Genomic DNA, 23,047 nt, shown 5'->3' on the forward strand with positions numbered 1-23,047 from the left:
GGGTGGCTTATGTTAGAAATTTACTTCGAGGTGAGACACGCGCCTGGGCTACGGCGCTCTGGGAAAAGAACTCACGGCTTCTATCAGCAAACACTGAGTTTGTGAGGGAGTTCAGACAGGTGTTCGATCACCCTAATAGAGGCGAGACCGCTTCACGTGTGCTGCTGTCGATAAGACAGGGGTGTCGGAGCGCGGCGGAGTATGCAGTCGACTTCCGCATCGTGGCAGCGAGAGCCGGCTGGAATACTGTTGTGATCCGCGCCGCCTTTGTAAACGGACTGTCTCTGGTCCTTAAGGAGCACCTGGTGGCCAAGGACGAGCCGCGGGATTTAGACGGGCTTATCGACCTGGTAATACGGTTAGACAACCGATTAGCAGAACGCCAACGGGAGCGAGACGTAGGGCGTGGTCAGGCACGAGCCGTCCCTCTTCCTTCCGGGTCCGAAAGGGAGCCGTATTCCCCACGCTCCAAAGCCAGGGCACTCCACGTGACAATAGCTCCCCCTGCTGACGTTGCTAGGGAAACGAGCAGGGCCAAAAGAAAATCAGATCAGAGACAAAGGAGGCTGGCCCGTGGGGAGTGTTTTCACTGCAGCTCAACCGAGCACACGCAGAAAAACTGCCCCAAACGGTCCAAACAACAACACTCGCCCTTAGAGACTGGGCTAAGGGTGGATCACAACACACACGCGGGGAGTGCACGCAAATCTGCACGAATCCCAGTCACGATCCTAAGTGGGGATTTAACCCTTCACGCCCCAACACTTGTGGACACGGGTTCGGAAGGGAATCTGCTGGACAGCAGATGGGCAAAGGAAGTAGGGCTCCCTCCCTTCACCATTGAAGGTACAGGCACTAGATGGCACCCCTCTTCCACTAATCACACACCAGACACAGCCCGTAACATTGGTTGTGTCTGGAAACACAGGGAGGAGATTGTGTTTTTTGTAACACCTTCTACCTCCCGAGTAATTTTGGGTTATCCATGGATGATAAAACACAATCCCCGGATTGATTGGCCGTCTGGGGTTGTGGCTCAATGGAGCGAAACCTGCCACCGGGAGTGTTTAGGATCCTCGGTTCCCCCGGTGTGACCGCTAAAGAGGAGGTTCAAGTCCCCCCCAACCTTGCGGCGGTGCCAGCCGAGTACCACGATCTTGCTGACGTCTTCAGCAAAGATCTGGCATTCACACTGCCCCCGCACTGTCCGTATGATTGTGCCATCGATTTGATCCCGGGCATTGAGTACCCGTCCAGCAGGCTGTACAACCTCTCACGTCCTGAGCGCGAATCAATGGAGACCTACATCCGGGACTCTTTAGCTGCCGGGTTGATCTGGAACTCCACCTCCCCGATGGGTGCTGGTTTCTTTTTTGTGGGCAAGAAAGACGGCAGACTCCGTCCATGCATTGACTACAGAGGGCTGAACGACATTACGGTTCGCAACCGATACCCACTGCCTCTGTTAGATTCAGCGTTCACGCCCTTGCATGAAGCCCAAATTTTCACAAAGTTGGATCTTAGGAATGCATATCACCTTGTTCGGATCCGGAAGGGAGACGAGTGGAAGACGGCATTTAACACCCCGTTAGGTCACTTTGAGTACCTGGTCATGCCGTTCGGCCTCACCAATGCGCCCGCGACGTTCCAAGCCTTGGTTAATGATGTCTTGCGGGACTTCCTGCATCGGTTCGTCTTCGTATACCTAGACGATATTCTCATCTTCTCCCCAGATCCTGAGACTCATGTGAAGCATGTACGTCAAGTCCTGCAGCGGTTATTGGAGAACCGGTTGTTTGTGAAAAGCGAGAAGTGTGAGCGTCTGAACCCCAGGCAAGCCTGCTGGTCATTGTTCTTCGGCCGTTTTGACTTCCAAATCACGTATCGCCCCGGGACCAAAAACCAACGGTCCGATGCATTGTCCCAGGTGCATGAAGAGGAAGTCAAGACAGAGCTGTCGGATCCACCTGACAGCATCATCCCCGAGTCCACTGTCGTCGCAACCTTCACCTGGGACGTGGAGAAGACCGTCCAGGAGGCCCTGACACGACACCCGGACCCCGGAGATGGACCTAAGAACAAGCTGTACGTCCCACCAGAGGCCAGAGCTGCAGTCTTGGACTTCTGTCACAGTTCCAAGCTCTCCTGCCACCCAGGGGTGCGAAAAACCGTGGCAGTGGTCCGGCAGCACTTCTGGTGGGCGTCGATGGAAGCCGACGTCTGGGAATACGTCCAGGCCTGCACCACCTGCGCCAGGGGCAAGGCAGTCCATAAAAAGGAACGGGGACTCATCGCCCCTGGTCCCACATAGACCTGGAGTTTGTCACTGGTCTCCGTGCGTCCCAGGGTATGACCGCCATTCTGACGATAGCGGACCGGTTCTCCAAGGCGGCCTGGATCGAGTACGCACACAACAGCCAGATATCATCGGCGACCGGCCTCTCCCCGTTCGAGGTGTGTTTGGGGTACAAGCCCCCATTGTTTCCCAGTCGTGGAGGGAGAGGTCGGGGCCCCCTCGGTCCAGGCCCATCTCAGGAGGTGCCGTTGGGTGTGGCGCACTGCCTGCTCTGCCCTGCTGAAGGCCCGGGCGAGGGCCAAGGACCATGCAGACCGCCAGCGTACCCTGGCCCCTGCATACCAGCCCGGGCAGGAGGTGTGGCTTTCCACTAGGACATCCGCTCCAGGTCTATCCCAGAAGCTCAAGGACCGCTACATCGGACCATTTCCCATCATCAAGGTCCTCAGCCCTGCTGCAGTGAAGCTGAAGGCTGCCAGCTTCACTGCGGATCCACCCGGTATTCCACGTTTCCAGAATCAAGCCTCACCACCCTCATCCCTCTGCACCCCGACCGGCGCCTCCTCCATGCCCGGATATCGACGGGGGAGCAGCGTGTACAGTTCGCAGGCACCTGGATGTCCGTGAAAGGCTGGGGTTCCAGTATCTCGTGGACTGGGAGGGTTACGGACCCGAAGAGCACTCCTGGGTGAAGAGGAGCTTCATCCTGGATCCGGCCCTCCTGGCCGACTTCTACAACCGACATCCCGACAAGCCTGGTCGGGTGCCAGGAGGTGCCCGTTGAGGGGGAGGGGGGTCCTATTGTGTGGGCCATCCTCCATAAAAGCCTGGCAGTGACATCACATCCCTGCCGAGAAATCAGCTTACCCGACAGGTAATCTCTCAGCCGTTTGTGCCGTACGCACGTATCTGATTCTGAACTCTTTGCAGTCGTAACCTTCTGTTAACTTACAGCTTGGAGCTGGTTAGTGGGAATTTGGAGGAGTTGGCGATTCCACTCCTAAATTTCTTAAGTGTTACAGTAGGCACTGCATGTACTCTGTTTTCCTGCTACCTGGGAGTGGAGGACTTTTCCCTCAGGAAGGAACTGTGAGTTTGCTGACTGTTGCTGGGTGTTCGCACACCCACATAACCTGTTTGTGCTTCCTGCCAGCAGTACCCGATCTGACAGCTGGAGGCAGTGGCCACCTGGGGACTCAGGACTTGGCGGCTCCGGTGTGTTGCAGGTCTCCGTTGGCAGTGGAAATCATGTGGGGCCCGGCTCTTCTCTGGACAGGCGTCTCCTATCCTCAAGCCTGCCCACACGTCACCTGTTATTTAATCGACTTATCTAAAAGCAGCATCTGTATTCCGTTGTGCACATTTTCACAACATTAAATTGTTATATTTAATGTTTCATTGTCCGTTCATTTACGCCCCCCTGTTGTGGATCCGTGTCACTACACTTTCCCAACAGATTGTGTGCTACATAAGCTTAATTAGGTCATGTGTCTTTTTACATGTGGGAGTATCAACACACTCCAGAGGGTTAAACTTTAATTTGTATGAGGTGAGTGATAGATGCCTTAAAAGGAGGAGAAAAAACAACAAAAAAAATACAAAGTGACGTAGACACCAGCATTTAAAACGCTCAGATGGAAGAATCAGACTTCTGTAAAACTGATTTCCTCAACTGACAGCAGTATTCCATTTAACATAACAACAGCAACATTACTTTAAGATCCACCTGCGAAATATAGCAAAGACGCATCTCATCTGGTCTATGACTGATGCTGAGACCATGATTCATGCATTTGTTTGTCCTAGATTGGACTAGGAGAAACAAATGTCACTGTCCAACAAATTACCTCTGATCAATGATCTGGTGTTGGATCATAAACTGGACATGTTCATTCAATTTCACTTCAATTTATTTCATTTATATAGCACCCAATGACAACAAAGTTGCTTCAAGGCACTTCATACAAGTAAGGTCTAACCTTACCAACCCCTAGAGCAAGCACACAGGTGACAGAGGTAAGGAAAAACTCCCTCTGATGATCTGAGACAAAAACCTCAACCACACCAGACTCAAAGGAGTGACCCTCTGCCTGGGCCATGCAACTGGCACAACTGAAAATACAAGTGTACAGGAAATTTTGGGAGTCCATGCTGTTGTACAGGATGGGAGGCTTGAAGAAGAAGACACCCACTCGTACGTCTGGATGGAGCCGCACCTCAAATAGAGAGGCGGCAGAAAGACAACAAATACAGTATAATTTGTCAACATTAAATAACAAAAACAGAAGAAATACTAAGGTGATCGCCGGCCACTAGACCTAAGCTTTACTAAAAGACACTGACTTTAGATAAAGTTGAGGCTGTGACCCGCTCTGTTTACTAATAAAATTAATTTAAAAGCATATAAAGCATAGTACCGTACTATGCCAGTATGGTAGCCATATGAAAGTGAAAATAAGTGCGTCTTAAGTCTGGACTTGAAAGTCTCAACAGAATCTCACTGTTTTATTGCAGGATTTATTCTAAGGATTTTTTACAACTGCACAAGCCCTAAGGTTAATGTTGATATGACTCTTACCAAAGACACATAAGACAGCCAATGAGTTGCACTTACTTGAACATTGGTTTAAATGTTACTATGCTAGCCATACTTAAGTTAACTTTACTTTAGGTTTGTGTTGTTGTAACTTGAGGTTTATGATCTTGTACTTCTGGTATGACCCCTGGGCCGGCCATAGATTATGACAGTTTTTGCTTCTTTTGCTCATTGAGGTTTATAATGTCAGAAGCAATAATGGGTGATAATCCTAACTGTTTAAGTAATAAATAACAATTGCATGGTTTACAATGTATAGTATGAAGTAGTTAGAAGTAATATTATCTAAGTTATTAATAAATAATAAGTATGTTTGAATTACATTGTAAATTTAATGAAAATAAAAATACATTGTTGTTGAGTGATCAGTGACTTCTGTTGTGGTTCAATATTAACATTATCAACTCTTTTCATCATGGAAATTTTGGAAAATTAAACAAAATGTGAAAAAAATCTGTAAAAATTTAGTATTTACAATTGCACAAATTTGGAATTTACAACCGTGCATTTTCAATTTATAACTGCACAAAAGGGGTACAACTGCACGCTAGAATAAACCCTGTTTTATTGATGCAGGAAGATCATTCCACAAAGCAGGTGCAAGATAAGAGAAAGCTCTATGACCCACAGACTTTTTATTCAACCTAGGGACACAAAAGTAGGCCTGCACACTGAAAAGGCAGAGTCCGGACCGGTACGTAGGGTTTAATTAGGTCAGTTAAGTAGGGGGTTGCTAGTCCGTGAATAAAATTTCTGATCTCACAGGGACAGGAAGCCAGTGAAGAGATGCAAAAATGGGTGTAATATGGTCAAACTTTCTGCTTCCTGTCAAAAGTCTGGCAGCAGCATTTTGAACCAACTGGAGACCCGTAATGCTGGACTGTGGTAAACCAGAAAATAGAACATTGCAGTAGTCCAATCTAGAAGAAACAAATGCATGAACCAGGGTCTTAGCATCAGCCATAGACAGGATGGGACAAATCTTCCCTATATTTTGCAGGTGGAAGAAAGCAGACCTCATAATATCGCTAATGTGGATGTCAAAGGACAATGTAGGCTCAAAAATTACCCAAAGGCTCATCACTTTGTCAGTGTGATGTATGTCACACGAGCCTAGGCTAAGCGTTAGATGGTCAAATTGATGCTGATGTCTCACTGGACCAAGAAGACATCCAGCTTTTGACTGATGCAAGGCAATCTTCTAATGATTTTATGTGGATGAGATTACCAGCAGTTATCGGCATGTATAACTGAGTATCATCAGCATAGCAATGAAAGGTAATCCCAAAACACTGCAATATATGCCCAAGGGGTCTAAATAAAGGGAGAAAAGCAAGGGGCCTAAGACGGAGCCCTGTGGAACCCCAAATTTCATGTCACTAAGGTCAGAGGTAGTGTTGTTGTACAAAACACAGTGAGAACGACTGCTCAGGAATGATGTCAAACATGCAAAGGCATTCCCAGTAATCCCGAAATGATTCTCCAGCCTATCGAGTAGAATATGATGATCAATGGTGTCAAACGCAGCATGAAGATCAAACAGCACAAGAACCATAGTGGTTTCCGAGTCCACTGCAAGCAGAAGTTCATTCACCACTTTAGTGAGAGCTATCTCTATGGAACGATATTTTCTAAAAGCAGACTGCAGTGGCTCAAAAAGATTATTCTCAGTAAGGTGGTCCACAAGCTGCTGTGAAGCCACCTTTAACAGAATTTTAGAGCAAAATGATAGATTTGATATCAGCCTATACTTTTTCAATATACTTGGGTCAAGATTAGATTTCTTAAGTAATAGTTTAATCACTACAGATTGGAAACATTTAGGAACAGATCCAGAGGTAATGATAGATTAATAATTTCCAGCACAGTCAGCCCAAGAGTGGGCCACAGGTCCTTAAACAGTTTTTTTGGTATAGGATCGATTAAGCAGGATCTTGTAGTAGATGTTACAAGTTTTGTTAGCACACTTAGTGAGATAATATCAAATTATTAAATTAAATTTAATCAAAGTAATAGCACAGTCTGCCCAAGAGTGGGCCACAGGTCCTTAAACAGTTTTGTTGGTATAGGATCGATTAAGCAGGATCTTGTAGTAGATGTTACAAGTTTTGTTAGCACACTTAGTGAGATAACATCAAATTATTAAATTAAATTTAATCAAAGTAATACCTCAGTGATGGCACCCACCTCAATTAGCAGGGTGTAGAAGCTGGGTTAAGTTTAACCTAATGTCATCTATTTTCTTCTCAAAGTAATCAAAGAATTCATGTGCCATAAAAGGAGAGCGAATTACAGGTAGTTTTCATGAATAAGTGTTGCCACGTGTTGAACAAGAACTTTGAGTTATGTTTGTTTTTGTTGATCAAATCAGAGTAATAGGCCTGCTTTGTAGCCAGTAGTGCATGCTTATAGTCTAAGATTGCATCATGCCACACGAGGTGGAATACTTCTAATTGTGAACTATGCCATTTTTGTTCTAGAAATCTAGCCTTATGCTTGAGGTCACGCAAGTAATCACTGAACCAAGCTGACAGTTTTTTGTTTTTGTTTTTTTTTTTTTGGGGGGGGGGGGGGGTAATATAGGTGGAGCAATCATGTCAAATGTAGTTTTGAGCACTGAGTTTAAACTGTCCACAAGACTGTCTACTGATTGGGCATTTGCCAAATGTGAAGTTAAGATATCAGGCACTTTAGCTTCGAGTTCAGTCGTGGTTGAGGAGTTGATGTGTCGCTGCTAAGGGTGTAACGATACATGTATTTGTAATGAACCATTTCGGTACGGGACGTTCGGTTCGGTACAAGGCTGTGCACGGGTGAGTTTGCGTTGCGTGTATTTACCATAATTTCTGGACTACAGAGCGCACCTGAATATTAGCTGCACCCACCAATTTTTAAAAGAAAAAAGAAATTGTACATAAATAAATCACACTTGTCTATAAGCCACTGGTCTCCATGTTGTAACATGAGATATTTACACAGAAAGACTTCCACAGAAAGATTTCTTTTAAACTTTTAATTAAATACGTACTGTAAATGCTTTTTCCCTGAAGTGTTACACGCATGTCATCCAGCGCGCACACACGGTGTCTCTGCTCCACACGGAGAACTGAGTAATTTTATAACTTTTTCTTGAGATCTCATCGCGTGTACAGCCAGGATCGCCTGGAGGCAGTGGTAAATGAGACGTTATTGAGGCGTTGTGACTTTTTGACTTGTTGCGCCAAGACAGAGAACCGGTGGGGAAGGAGGGAGGGAGAAGGCTCCACTCCGCTAACTAATCTGACGGCGCAAAGTGCCGCAAAGCGACTTTTTTCACTAAAACACACAGATAAGACCTTATATTTACACTGTGTGTGTGTGTGTGTGTGTGTGTATGTGTGTGTGTGTGTGTGTGTGTGTGAGAATTCACACCACATGAGGAGTGCAGCTTTCAGGAAATCAACTGACTAGCAATTGACATATTTGTTGTTTGAGAACATTTTATTTAACTTATTACTAGGCAGCACTTTTGCAATTCTTTTATTTTCCTGTTTGTATAATGTTACAACAAATGGTTGGCTTTGCATTTTGTTCCCATACTGTACCAAAAATGAACCAAAACATGACCTCAAAACTGAGGTACATATCAAACCGTGATTTTTGTGTATCGTTACACACCCAAGCGCCGCAATAAGGTTGATACAAGAGGCATGATGTCAATATTTGTGACAGCAATACCGCATGCACGAACCAAATCCAGGGTATTTCCACTAATGTCCATCAAATCCTGAATGCATTGCTGGAATCCTAATACATCCATAATTTCCATAAATGATTTGCAGAGGGGATCAGAAGGCTTATTTATATGAATGTTGACGTAACCAATAATCACAACGTTATCTGCACTGGTTGACAAGTTAGAGAAAACTCACCAAATTCATCTAAGAATTCAGAGTATGGGCCAGGGGGCTTATATACAGTGACAAAGTAATACGGCTGATTTGTACTCTTGTGACCTTGGCAATACGTAGTATCATGGGCAGAGCGGTTTATGTGAAACTCGGCTGAACCCTGGTGCTTTCTTTCCTTCAAGGGTGTCACCTCCTGGATTTTTAAACAGTCGTGCTGCCTGGGAAGAGAGATCAGGTGGAAGGGTGGTGCTGATATATCAGTGGGATTTTAGTCTAAATTTCAGTGTTTTGAATCACTGCTTTTAGGTTCTTTAATTTGGGTAAAAGTTCTGATTACAAAACAGGTGATAACATTATTTCAGCTGGTACTGCATCAGTCTCCTGAGCCTTATGGTAAAGTCTCGGATGAATTTACAGATTTTACAGTTGTATGTAAAAGTTTGGGCACCCCTGATGATTTCCATGATGTTCCTTTATAAATCATTGGTTGTTTGGATCAGCAATTTCAGTTAAACATATCAATATAACAAACACAGCGGTATTTGAGACATGAAAGAGTTTATAGGATTTAGACAAAGGTGCTGCAATAATTCTTAAGCACACTAGGAAGGTGCATAAATTTGGGCACCCCCCCAAAAAAATAAATAAATAAATACATCAATATGTAGTAGTTTCTCCTTTTGCAGTAAAACAGCTCTAAACGCTTCCTATAGCTTCTAAGAGAGACTGGTCCCTGGTTGTTGTATTTTTGACCATTCGGCTTTACAAACATCTCAGGTTTTGTTGGTTTTCTGAGCAGGGACAGCCTGCTTAAAATACACCACGATTTTCAATAATATTCAGGTCTGGGGATGAGATGGCCATCCAGAACGTTGTACTGTTCCTCCACATGAATGCCTTAATAGATTTTGAGCAGTGTTTAAGGGTCGTTGTCTTGTTGAAAGATCCAGCCCCGGCGCAACTTCAACTTTGTCACTGATTCATCAATCAATCAATCAATCAATTTTTTTTTATATAGCGCCAAATCACAACAAACAGTTGTCCCAAGGTGCTTTATATTGTAAGGCAAGGCCATACAATAATTATGTAAAACCCCAACGGTCAAAACGACCCCCTGTGAGCAAGCACTTGGCTACAGTGGGAAGGAAAAACTCCCTTTTAACAGGAAGAAACCTCCAGCAGAACCAGGCTCAGGGAGGGGCAGTCTTCTGCTGGGACTGGTTGGGGCTGAGGGAGAGAACCAGGAAAAAGACATGCTGTGGAGGGGAGCAGAGATCGATCACTAATGATTAAATGCAGAGTGGTGCATACAGAGCAAAAAGAGAAAGAAACAGTGCATCATGGGAACCCTCCAGCAGTCTAAGTCTATAGCAGCATAACTAAGGGATGGTTCAGGGTCACCTGATCCAGCCCTAACTATAAGCTTTAGCAAAAAGGAAAGTTTTCATGAACATTGTTCTCAATAATCTGCTGATATTGACTGGAATCCATGTGACCCTCAACTTTAACAAGATTCCCAGTACATGCACTGGCCACACAGTACAATAGAACCACCTCCAAATTTCACTATAGGTAGCAAGTGTTTATCTTGGAATGCTGTATTTTTTTTTCAGCCATGCATCTCCTTGTGCATCGCCTTGTGCAAAGTGCTCTGTGTAGTTGAACGTTACACAGAGACACTATCTGCAGCAAGATCATGTTGTGGGTTGACTATGACTGTTCTCACCATGCTTCGCTTAACCTTATCTGAGATTGTTCGAGCCTTAACTAGTACTGTGCCTGTGGTCTTCCATTTCCTCACTATGTTCCTCACAGTAGAAAGTGACAGCTGAAATCTCTGAGATAGCATTTTGTATCCTTCCCCTAAACCATGATGTTGAACAATCTTTGTTTTCAGGTCATTTGAGAGTTGTTTAGAGGCTCCCATGTTGTCACTCAGCAGAAGAGATGCAAAGAGGGAAACATTTCCAAATGGCCACCTTAAATACCCTTTCTCATGATAGGATTCACCTGTGTAAGGTCGTCAAGGGTCAGTGAGCTTACCAAACCAATTTTGTGTTCTAATAATTAGTGCCAAATGTATTCAAATCAATAAAATGGCAAGGGTGCCCAAATTTATGCACCTGCCTAATTTTGTTCAAATAATTATTGCATACTTTCTGTAAATACTAGAAACTTAATTTTACTTCTCAAATGTCAGTGTATTTGTCTGCTATATGATATATTTAACTCCTGGTTATATGTACAGTAGTGTTCAGAATAATAGTAGTGCTATCTGACTAAAAACATTAATCCAGGTTTTGAGTATATTTCTTATTGTTACATGGGAAACAAGGTACCAGTAGATTCAGTAGATTCTCACAAATCCAACAAGACCAAGCATTCATGATATGCGCATTCTTAAGGCTATGAAATTGGGCTATTAGTAAAAAAAAAAGTAGAAAAGGGGGTGTTCACAATAATAGTAGCATCTGCTGTTGACGCTACAAACTCAAAACTATTATGTTCAAACTGCTTTTTTAGCAATCCTGTGAATCACTAAACTAGTATTTAGTTGTATAACCACAGTTTTTCATGATTTCTTCACATCTGCAAGGCATTAATTTTGTTGGTTTGGAACCAAGATTTTGCTCATTTACTAGTGTCCAAATTTCACTGTAGGTAGCAAGCGTTTTTCTTGGAATGCTGTGTTCTTTTTCAGCCATGCATACCACCCCTTGTTATCTCCAAATAACTCAATTTTAGTTTCATCAGTCCACAGCACCTTATTCCAAAATGAAGTTGGCTTGTCCAAATGTGCTTTAGCATACCTCAAGCGACTGTTTGTGGTGTGTACGCAGAAAAAGGCTTCCTCTGCAATACAGAATCATACAGCATCTCTTTGTGCAAAGTGCGCTGTACAGTTGAACGATGCACAGAGACACTATCTGCAGCAAGATCATGTTGTAGGTCTTTGGACAAGTCTGTGGGTTGACTATGACTGTTCCCACCATCCTTCGCTTCAGCTTATCTGAGATTTTTTTTCGGTACTTAACTAGTACTGTGCCTGCGGTCTTCCATTTCCTCACAGTGGAAACTGACAGCTGAAATCTCTGAGATAGCTTTTTGTATCCTTCCCCTAAACCATGATGTTGAACAATCTTTGTTTTCAGGTCATTTGAGAGGTGTTTAGGTGTTTGCCATTCATTAGAAGAGATGCAAAGAGGGGAAACATTTCTAAATGGCCACCTTAAATACCCTTTCTCGTGATTGGATTCACCTGTGTAAGGAGGTCAAGGGTCAATGAGCTTATCAAACCAATTTTGTGTTCCAATAATTAGTGCTAAGTGTATTCAAATCAATAAAATGACAAGGGTGCCCAAATGTATGCACCTGCCCAATTTGGATTAAATAATTATTGCACACTTTCTGTAAATACTAGAAACTTCATTTCACTTCTCAAATATCACTGTGTTTGTCTGCTATATGATATATTTAACTGAAATTTCTGATCGAGACAACCAATGATTTATAAAGGAAAATCATGAAAATTATCATGTGTGCCCAAACTTTGGCATACAACTGTATTTCAGATTTAAGCACCTATGCTGATAGAGTTTTAATTAATTGTTGTTTTAACATCCATTTTAATGATTCTCCTGATCCTTTATGAAAAGAGTTTTTAATCTGTTCTCAATACATTTGGGTTTCACTAGTTTGTTCGTGACCCCATGCACAGTGGTGGTAATATTATGAATTTGGTCGTGGCTTATGGGTTGGATGTTGTCATGTCTCCATGTAGATTTCAGCATGCTTTAACTTTTTCTTGTTCTTTTTTAATATTATTATATTAGTGATAAAAATGGAGGAGTGGGGTACAACTAACAGCTAACATTAGCTTATCTAGCCACCTGCAGCACCATTTATTATAGCTAACAATATAGTCGGTTCTGTTCTGTTTGGGAAGCCAACATTAATACACACTTTTGTTGTTATATGTATTTGTTAATACCGGTATTGTAGTGTTAAACTACGCTATTGTACTTTATACGCTAGTTACCGGCTTTGTTCAACCTTGTTGGCTCGCAAGGTACAGTTGGATTATTAACAGCTAATTTAACGGTAGCTCGTCTAGCTATAGATAGCTTATTTTTATGATTTATATTTTACATGGTGTAGATTTTTAATGATTCTTCAGTTTATGGGTTCTTTAATAGATATCAACATATAGTATCTAAGTTTGGGGTTTCCATTAGATAGCATATATAATATGTATTTTGTCTTTCTATAGTAAACTAGCAGGGTGAACTTTAGATAAATACATCATAGCTTCTGTTTCTATAATAAAATAACCATATTTATAACTTAGCCTACTAGCTATAATTTAATTTTACTACTAGAAAACGGACTAGGTATGCATATACTACAACCTTCTCCTGTATGAATATTTAGGTTTTAGAAGCTAACTCCCCGCAGGGGTGGTGGCCAAGTGGTTAATGCGCTTGGTTTCAGTTCAGAAGGCTCCGGGTTCAAATCCTACCCCTGCCACATTTCTCCATGTAATGTGGAGTTGCGTCAGGAAGGGCATCCGGTGTAAAACCTGTGCCAATTCAACATGCAGATCCACCTTGGATTTGCTGTGGCGACACCAAGTGCAAACAAGGGAGCAGCCGAAGGGAGTTACTAGAAGCTAACTCCTATAATATTATGTAGTGTCTATATTTCTTGTATATGCTGTTTACTACCCTTATTGTGTAAATATCACTTATACACATTATGTCCATTTTCTTGAGCCGCTTGGGTGGGTAGGGAGAGTTTTTCAACCTATTCTACTCTTCTATTCTACTCTTTTTTTTTTCCATATTTAGATATACCTTAGTATACACTAGTAGAGTTCTACCTTTTTTTTTGCGATATTGCTACTATCAATTTTTTTCTCTGGCCCTAGAAGTAAGTGTGTCCAGGAAATAACAGTAAGGTATTAGATATATACATCAAACTACCGAATCACATTTTCTAGTTGGCTATGTGTCCAAAGCCATGGACAGCAAGCATTATGAAGGCCCTGCATAAAACTGGTTCTGAAGCGGTACCCGGGAACTACAGGGGATGACCATTTGACCTGCGAAAATGTTTAGTGGTGATGTTAACAACAGACCCTTTACCTTTGCTGAATGATACAAACTGCACAGCCAAGGAAGAGAAAAATACATTGATCACATTTGTTTTGGAAATGATGATGGATATAAATTCACAGAATAAGAAAAAGATTTGCACACTTTTTTAGAATTTGGAAAAGGCTTTGACAACATGTGGAGAAACAGTTATCATACAGACTTTTAAAGAAGGAAGAGCTAACAAATTTTATGGCATTGTCAAAAGCATGCATGAAGCAACTTGTAGTATGGACACGAGTTCAGGCTCAACACAGTTTTTGTTGTGTACAGAGTGAGACAGGGAAATGTTCTCAGCCCACAGCTCTGCAAACCCTTAAAATGATCCACCACCGTGCTAAAATGAAAATTAATCTGAGATCTAAAATAACTCAATGCTTAATGTATGCAGGCGACATTGTTTTTGTATCAGTCTAGACCGGTTAAAACAGTATAAACAGTATAAATATTCATTCATTAATTTTCTGCAGTCTGTTCAGGTCCAGGTTGCAGCGGCAGTAGACCAAACAGCTCATCCCACACTTGCCTATCCCCAAGCAAGTCCTGTAACTCTATCTGGGGGATTTCAAGGTGTTCCCATGCCAGCTGAGAAATATTTCTCAAGCATTTCCAGGGTCCTCCCTGGGTTCAGGGTCCTCCCAGTTGGACACGACTGGAAGACCTCCCAAGGGAAAGCACCAAGGGGCATCCTCACCAGATGCCTGAATGACCTCAGCTGGCAACTTTCAATGTAAAGAAGCAGCGGCTCTACTCTGAGTTACTTGTGAATAGTAGAGCTTCTCATCCTGTCAATGAGTGTAAGCCCAGATACCCAACAAAGCAACCTCAATTCCACTGATGGTGTCCACAACCTTATTCTTTTGGTCATTACCCAAAGTTGATGACTGTAGGTGAGGGCAGGAGCATAAATAGACTGCTAGATCCAGAGTCTCAGCTTCAGGCTCAGCTCCTTCACCATGACGGTCTGGAACAGCACCCATAAAACCTGAGATACTGCAGCAATCAGTTTATCAATCTAATGCTCCAAGTTACCCCCACTCATGAATAGGGATGGGTACTGATTCCATTTATCAATTTGATCCCTTACTGATTCCCTTATTGATACCTCTTGTGAATATTCTGTGTACTGAAAGTAGGCTTTACAGGTTTTCTATGTCAACAACATTTTACTGAGTCTTAAAGTAAATAAATATGATACTGGTCACATGATCCTTAAACGCTGGACATAAATAAACTCTACATGATGGATCTTTGATCTCTGTACATAAATAGAAATAAACAAAATCTGTAGATTGTCAAAAGCATTTCTTTTCACACATTAATGGCATGAATGTCACTCCATACCTGAGCTGAGCTCAGCCGGCTGCTGCACGTCAGGCTGTAACTCAAAGAATGCAGGATGTCTCTTTTTGGGAGGAAAAAAGCATTTTATTCGATTGTAGTTTGTCTGTATTACAGTGTTTGGAAAGGAGATGTCATTTTATTTAAAGTGGCAATTTGCTTTGAAGTTATTAATTCCGACCGGACTCTGTCTCGGCAGAGAGCGGCGCAGCGGTTGGAGCTGTACCAACGAAATGGGGGACAATTCTCGTTTCTTGACTGCAACAAGCAGGGCTGTGAAATGAAAATTGTAAAATCCAAGGACAATTCGCAGGGGGACTGGGGGGTGCACCCCCTGGGGAGCTGAGGTCTAGGGCCTTGTGGGGCCCCGGCAACCAAATTAAATTTTCATCTACAGATACATTTTCAACATCTCCTGGACGAACAAATCTCAAAATTAGTGCATATTTAAATGATCCTAGAGTCAATCTTTCATTTGAACCATCAATGATCATGTTGAAATAACAGAATACGACGTGGAAGTAGGACCTGGAATGATTTTCCTTTTAATTGTAAACCAAATTATGCATTAACTCAGAAAAATTAAACTACATGAAATTCATGAAGACTGAAAAGACTGTTAAACCATGTCCAAAACCACAGCTAAAGATTGCAGAATATTTTAAAAAAATCAGGCTAAAATATCAATAACATACCTTATAGTAAAAAAGCCACACATTCTTGTGTAAATTCCTGTAAATCCACTCAAAGCCACAGTGTCTTTTTTCCCATGAAAAAGTCTACATTAATAAAAACTAATTTATATTGTTGTGTAAATTCATGTAGCCTTTTTTTCAATAAAAGAAAGTCTAGATTAATGAAAGAAAAAAGGCACATAATCTTTTCTGAAATCCTGTTTGAACAGCACAATGTTTATTTTCCAGAGAGAAAAAAATTCTTACCAGTTCACTTTTCCCGTTTATCTTTCAAATGTGTTCATGAAGCCAGCAACAATTCCACGGATTCTTGTCCCTATCACACTTTTTCAAACAGTCTTTCTTGCCATCTTCGCTCTGTCTGATGTCGCTCCATGACACAGACATGCTGCAAAATTCTTCTTTTAAAAACTTGAAAGTTCTAAAAGTGTGCGATGTCCACATGCTATTTTTAGCTAAGCTTCGCACAGGAGCCACAGTGTCACCACAGCAACCAACCAGTCCCGCTTTACGACAACTGTCGTAACAGCCAGGCTTTGAGTAGCATTTTTCCTCAGCGAATCTCCGCGGATCCAAGGAAACTGATATGTATCTGTAACACACAGATCAGTGTCCGCGGACTTATAAAACTTGCATGATGTCGTAAAAAAGAACGCTTTGCGACAAGCATTTTAAAAACTCAGTAACGATCACGATTAAAGAGTACAACATTAACACCACCCCCCACCCCGCCCATGATGAAATCCGCGGAATCCCGCAAATCTGCGGAGTTGTCACAGCCCTGAACAAGACGAGTCCCAGTTAGTGACTTTAATCCACACAAAAGTGACTCATGATTGATATATATAAATGTCTTTGAGAGGGGTTAAGAAGCAGACTTGCCGCTTCTGAGGAGCAGCGAATCAAAGAACCAACGAAGCAGCGGATTGAAGCATTGCTTCATTGGCTCAAGTTTCAAAGTGGAGTCGCGCTGCAAAAGCAGACCCGCTGCGGGGTTTGTAATCAACATAGAGAAATGATCATTTTCCTGACAAACACCCTCAAAACAACGGCCGCTCTGAAGGATCGATACGGGAATCATTAAGCAAAAAGGCTAATGATGTCGGTGGATCGAATAATTTCTTAATGATACTAGAAAATAACCGGTTTCCGATACCCAACCCTACTCATGAACAAGACTGCAAGATAGTTGAACTTCTCCACTTGGAGCTATAATTCTCCCCTGACCCAGAAGGGACATTGTTTTCTGACAGAGGACCACTTTGTCAAATTTGAAGTTGCTGATCATCATCCCAGTCACTTCACACTTGGCATCAAAGCTGCTCAGTGCACATCATGTGTCACTATCTGAAGCCAACAGAACCACATCATCTGCAAAAAGTAGACATGAAAGTCTGAGGTCACCAAACTGGACAACCTCCAGTTCCTGACTGTGCCTTGAAATACCGTCCTTGAAGATCACAAACGGGATTGGTGATAAGGGCAGCCCTGGCAGAGTGCTCGCTCGCTCACTCACTCACAATTTTTCTGCATGTCACCTCCTTGTGGACATGAGTATACAAATAAAGTTTTCTTTACAGGGGAGGTAATGGTCTAGTGGATAGGCATTGTGCTTGAGACCAGAGGCTCCTCAGTTCAAACTCAAGCCTGACCTGAAAAACACTAAGGGCCCTTGGGCAAGGTCCTTAATCCCAAAGTTGCTCCTGGTGTGTAATGAGCACCATGCATAGCAGCACCCTGACACTGACGTGCGAGTGTTTGTGTGAATGGGTGAATGTGAAGCATAATTGTAAAGCACTTTGAGTGTCTGATGCAGATAGAAAAGCACTATATAAATGCAGTCCATGTACCATTATTTGACATGTCAAGGCTCACAGCAGCTTGCATTTTTAGTCCCGCCCACTTATGCAGCTAAAAGCGAACTCTACCTGTCAATCAGGGCAATGATGATGTTCTTGACATTGACGTGTTGGTGAAGTTCAGCACAGGAACGCAGGAATGGGTTCAGGGTCTGAAGGTGGAATTCATCTGGAAAAACCTTCAAAGACATTATTTCAGGTTAGGACATGCCTCACTTGTGGAAAAATATCAAGAAACAAGTCCTCAAGAAATCCTCAAGAAGCACTTGATCCTTGAAATCCAAACATTTACCATGCAGATTCAATCACACATCAGTGGAGGAACTGTTTGGAAAGCTATCAAACATTTATAGCATGCAGTGGAGCTGAGACTCAAACAGGGTGCCGTTACCTGGATGATGCACTCCATGAGATACTCCTGAGCCAGTGAGTCTCGACAGTTCACGACCTGCTCCAAAACTCCAGAAAGAACAATCTGCAGAGACAAAAACAAAGGTGCCTGCTGATTTTGGTGGCTGGGGTGTTGTTTGTCAGGTCAATTACCCCCTTGCTGCAAGAGGTAGAAGCACTATCACTACGGCACTGATCGCCACAGAACAGGTCCAGCACTGCTCCACTGAAGGCTTCCTGCTGCAGAAACAAGATTTTGAGTCCTGTTCAGCTAAAGAACTTTTCTGACAGGTGGCTGTGTGATTTTGCCATGATGCAGTGAATATTCATGGTGTGATCTTGAATTTGTCTCTTTCTTTTGATGTGCGTGCATGACAGACACTTTTGTTTGACATTTCCAAAAGTATTACAAACTTTGACCACTTCAGTCTCTGTGTGATGTTAAGGTTCGGACCACCGGAGCTTCTCCAGAGTTTAAATTTCAAGAAGCAGGTTTGAATATTAACAAGTCATATCCTACATTTCAGAAAATGGGTAATGTCAGACATATCCCACCTGGAGTGTAGTAGGTATGATCTCAAAGCGTTCCAGGCCATTGAAATTGAACATAAACCAAAATACACGGACAACCAAAAAAAACTAAAAAATTTTTCCGCCTCATTCTTTTTCTCTTTACTGAATAACGTCATACAGTGAGATTATAGTGACATGCATCGTATCTTCACACAGATTTCTACGCAGGTGCTGCATTAAATGGCAACATCTCGTATAAACAATAAATACAGAAATTGACAGTCTATTAGTTGATGTTTTAACATTCACGATCTGCACCTCTGTGGGCGGCGCTATTGTTCGGTGACCTCAGGCTACTGTGTCTCTGAAGTCAGGCTAGAGCGATTTGCCCCGACTTCACTTGTAGGAACTCCATCTTCGAGTGCCATTCCAATGAACTTTTCCTAATCAGAGGCTTGAAATTTCTGACTTCCCAGTTTTATGGAAGGGGACAATATTCCTACAAAAGTCAAATTGAAAACTTAAGTTCGTTAGTTTGTTTCCAAATGTTTCTGGGTGTAACGGAGCATTGTACACCACATTTAAAAGCAAGTATGACAGAGTCAAAATATGTCAATTCAAAGGGAAGGGTTTTGTTGATGATTCACGTCCATGATTTTTCTTTATACTTGAAATGAGAAACACACAATTAAGCTGCCCTTTTGTTACACCGTACACAAGCAGATATTCATGTCCATGAGTGCGAGCGTTGTTAAGGCACACATGAGCAGACGTTCTTTTCAACAGCAGAGTAACAATGTGAACAGGAAACAAATGTGCTGTGGCCAAATTTAAAACTGAATGTACTGTAGGTTTGCACTGGACTGCTCTGTCACTTTGGGAAATGTTCCATATAGAATCCAACAGAGATCATCGGTGGGCTGAAAATGTCCGTAAAAAGTCTGTGTGATAATCCACCATTAATTATTACATGAGGAAGAGGATAAGTCCCCAACAGCTGACTGCGGAGACTCAAATAAAACAGTCTCCTGAAGACAGGCACAAGGATCTTTTCATGGATCATCTCAGCTGCTGGACCCCATTTTGTGATCAGAGAGAAAAATCACCCTCGAAGCGGACTGCCGGTCCGTGCCTTCTGCTGGCAGGAAAGGGAGAGGGCAATGGGCAATTCATTGCTTCCCCCAGCCACATTGTGAGCTGAGCCCGATTCACTCCCAAAGTTTTTTTCCCCCTCTTTACCCAAAGTTACAGTGTGTTGAAAATCTGTCCCAAGATGCTTTTTTTCCACGTAGGAGACATAGAATACAAGGAACCACCAGAATAAGGTCACAAATTTTTTTTTTTTTAAGTTTCAGCCAGATTCCGAAGGGGCTGATACGGGCATGATGCAATGCGTGATACATAAACAGACATATGATAAGTTTATACTTAGTGATACATGACGATACCGTTTTACATGATCATGTGTATGATTATTGTTACTTATTTTTGTTGTAATATGCAATAAATATCTTATTACATGCCTGTACAGCAAATTTACCAGATTCAACATTAAGGAACAGGAATCAGTTCCCTCATATTTGGAACCCTTTTCATCACACTGTCAGAACTTAAACAGTAAGACAACATCACTCTCAATGAGTGACTTAAGTGGCATTTTTCAACACTTTCAGAGTACTGCCTTGGCAAAAGTAATTTCAGATACTTTTCTCACCAGTTTTTCTGGAGCTTGGTTTACAATCTGCCTCAGAGGAATCCGAGTCATGGGGAGCAGCGGTGGCTGTATCAATACCGTGCCTTCTCTTCAAGTGAATCCCTAAATTTGTCATACTGCCAGCGTTTGGTTTAGCAGCACAGCTTTCTTTATAAACGACCTGCATCTTGTCAAGTTTCCCATCTTTTTTAAAAAGCCAAAGTATCTCCACACACCTGATTTAAATGTTTTAAGTGCGTCAAAAATCTCCAACTGCTTGCTGCTGTTCTCGTGGACCTCCATGTTGAAATAGATTTGTTGCGGTAGAAATATGCAAAAGGTCCGTGTTCTTGGCGGGGAGGTGACTCGACACACTCGCATCGCACACGTTTGTATCTAGATACCGATTCGTATCGATTAATCTCCACATGCCTACTGTTAAGCATACAACATGAAACAAGACGAGCGCTTCACTCAGTGTAAATACTGCAGCAGAGATGTCTTAGTAGGATGTTTTCACCACACAATAAGCCGTATTATTTCAGGTGCAGATGAGGCACATCAAACCATCACATCATGCGTGGCATGCGAGAGAGAGAAAAAAATACATGTACTATAAGTTTAAAAATAAATTGTATTAAGTTCAATTTTATATTTTTATGTTAATTTATGTCTTCCAGTTAAGCAAAGAAGTTTTGGCCCACCAAATTTAGAGACTGGCTCACCCATGGGCCAATGCTTCCCTAAGAAAGAAACCACAACCTCAAACAACAAAGTGCTGTCAGTTTTCACTCATTGCACTCTGCTGAAGATGTGCACACACCTGTTTGTACTTTTCCACGTTTACTCCCTCCAGCTGGCTGAGGCGAACCAGGTTGGTACCGACCAGGATCCTGAGCTCCTGTCTTTCCTTCTCTCTCTTCTCTCGGTCTCGGCTGTGGCCTTGATGCTGCATTCGAACCCACAACTTGTTCATTTCAGCAAAGTTCAAAAGGACAAAGTCGATTGAGTCGTTTATGTCACCGGTCATTTCTTCTGACGCACTGAGGAGGAAACAACAGTCACACAAACCCAGCACCTGGGATTCCAGCCCAGAGATATAGATTTTTTTAAATCTTTGAATGTCATTTCTCCTGCACTAGAAAGAATGACTGACTGTGATCCCAACTTATTGAAAATCAACACAAAACACAACAAACAGCATTTGATTCCATCATAAGCTACTTTACAATGGAGACGTGTAAATTAGACATTTGCAATGACATGAATAGTTTGGTCTATAAATGGTCTAAACATCATATGTAAGATGTGATTAATGTTGCACATTAGACCAAAAAGTGCAATCAGAAAAAAGCCTAAAAATAACTTTTCAAAGGTCTGTGAATTCCAAACTAAGGAACACACAGTGGGAGTATGTGGGAATTCTCCACATTCATAACCTGTGAGCGTTTCCAGGGAAATTTGAGAAGGTACCCCAAAAACATTTTTTTCAACTGGGTGATTTGACGTGGAAAGGACTCAACAGTACGTATGACCCACAGACTGTATCTGTCCTGGAAGACTGTCTGATGTCTCTCGTAGGTTTTCTACAGGGACCTGGAACAGCTGATATAAAGCCTGCACCTGGATTATCAGACTGACTGTCTACATCACGACAAACTTGAACAGTGCCTACCTTCAAGTCAGAACTGACTAAGATAACAGGCTAACCTGGGGACTAGTTTTTGGGGACTATGTGGTAGTTCTCATAATTGTTTGTCTCACAATTGGGCATGAACCACTTATTTTCTCAGTAATCATGCATTAAAGGGACCTATCGGATCAGGCTACCAACAGCTGCTAATGCAGTGAGCATACACTAAACGTCAAAACACAAAACCTCCACAGAAGCTAGCAGCTGCATTGAGCTAACGACACGATGAAAGTCTGCGACGTCACTCAAAGCAACCATGCCCCTAAATTTACAGAACTTCATGGCATACAAGATCTTAAACTGAGGTGTCAGAAAAAAATTCACCTCTATACAGCTGTCATGGAGCAGAAACCATCTATAGAAACCAAAACTGGTTTGTGTACCAGGATGTAATCATGTTTATTTCTGCTCCAATTCAAATCTAACTATTTCTAGTTGGACTTGAATGAGAACCTGCTCACTTTTGAAGCCAGCCTCAAGTGACCAGGAATCGCAACTTTTTCTTGTTCCAGCAGGGCTTCGTCTATGGCCATCAAAGTTTACTGCTTGTTATGAACATGTCAGCACACAGGGCCTCTGCACACACGTATAAATAAACTGACAGACTAAGACACCAATGGAATGAAACAAGTGTTGACTGTTGTTTAGGGAGATATGTGAGGAATGTTCATTGTCCTTTGCACTCTGTCATGGTGCAACCTGCACTTAATGGCTTCTGCACTAAATGGCTAAAAACAAATAAGAAAACTAGAAGACTTAACAACCAGTGGTTAAATGTGTGTTACTGTGATATGGTCAAAGGTCAAACTAGAAATGCAATATATCCATGCACAACTTCAGGCCATGGAATGTCTGCACAAGCAGAACTCTAAAAGACTGCCACCAATGGCCTGACAGAACCAGTCCCATCAAAGAGTACACAGGATCA

At 42.5% G+C, this 23,047-nt stretch overlaps 1 protein-coding gene across 1 annotated transcript in view; it reads right to left on the reverse strand.

Moving 5' to 3' along the window:
* vps35 (VPS35 retromer complex component) overlaps positions 1-23,047 on the reverse strand; it is an 85,044-nt gene that overhangs the window by 32,451 nt on the left and 29,546 nt on the right. Inside the window, exons 6-8 of the mRNA XM_034184087.1 lie at positions 21,250-21,469; positions 18,222-18,305; positions 17,900-18,009 (exon numbers count right to left, since the gene is read on the reverse strand). Coding sequence (XP_034039978.1) covers positions 17,900-18,009; positions 18,222-18,305; positions 21,250-21,469 — 414 coding nt within the window. The remainder of the gene's footprint in view (positions 1-17,899; positions 18,010-18,221; positions 18,306-21,249; positions 21,470-23,047) is intronic.

The sequence above is a fragment of the Thalassophryne amazonica genome, chromosome 2 (genome assembly GCF_902500255.1).
Source record: "Thalassophryne amazonica chromosome 2, fThaAma1.1, whole genome shotgun sequence".
NCBI classification, from domain to species: Eukaryota; Metazoa; Chordata; class Actinopteri; order Batrachoidiformes; family Batrachoididae; genus Thalassophryne; species Thalassophryne amazonica.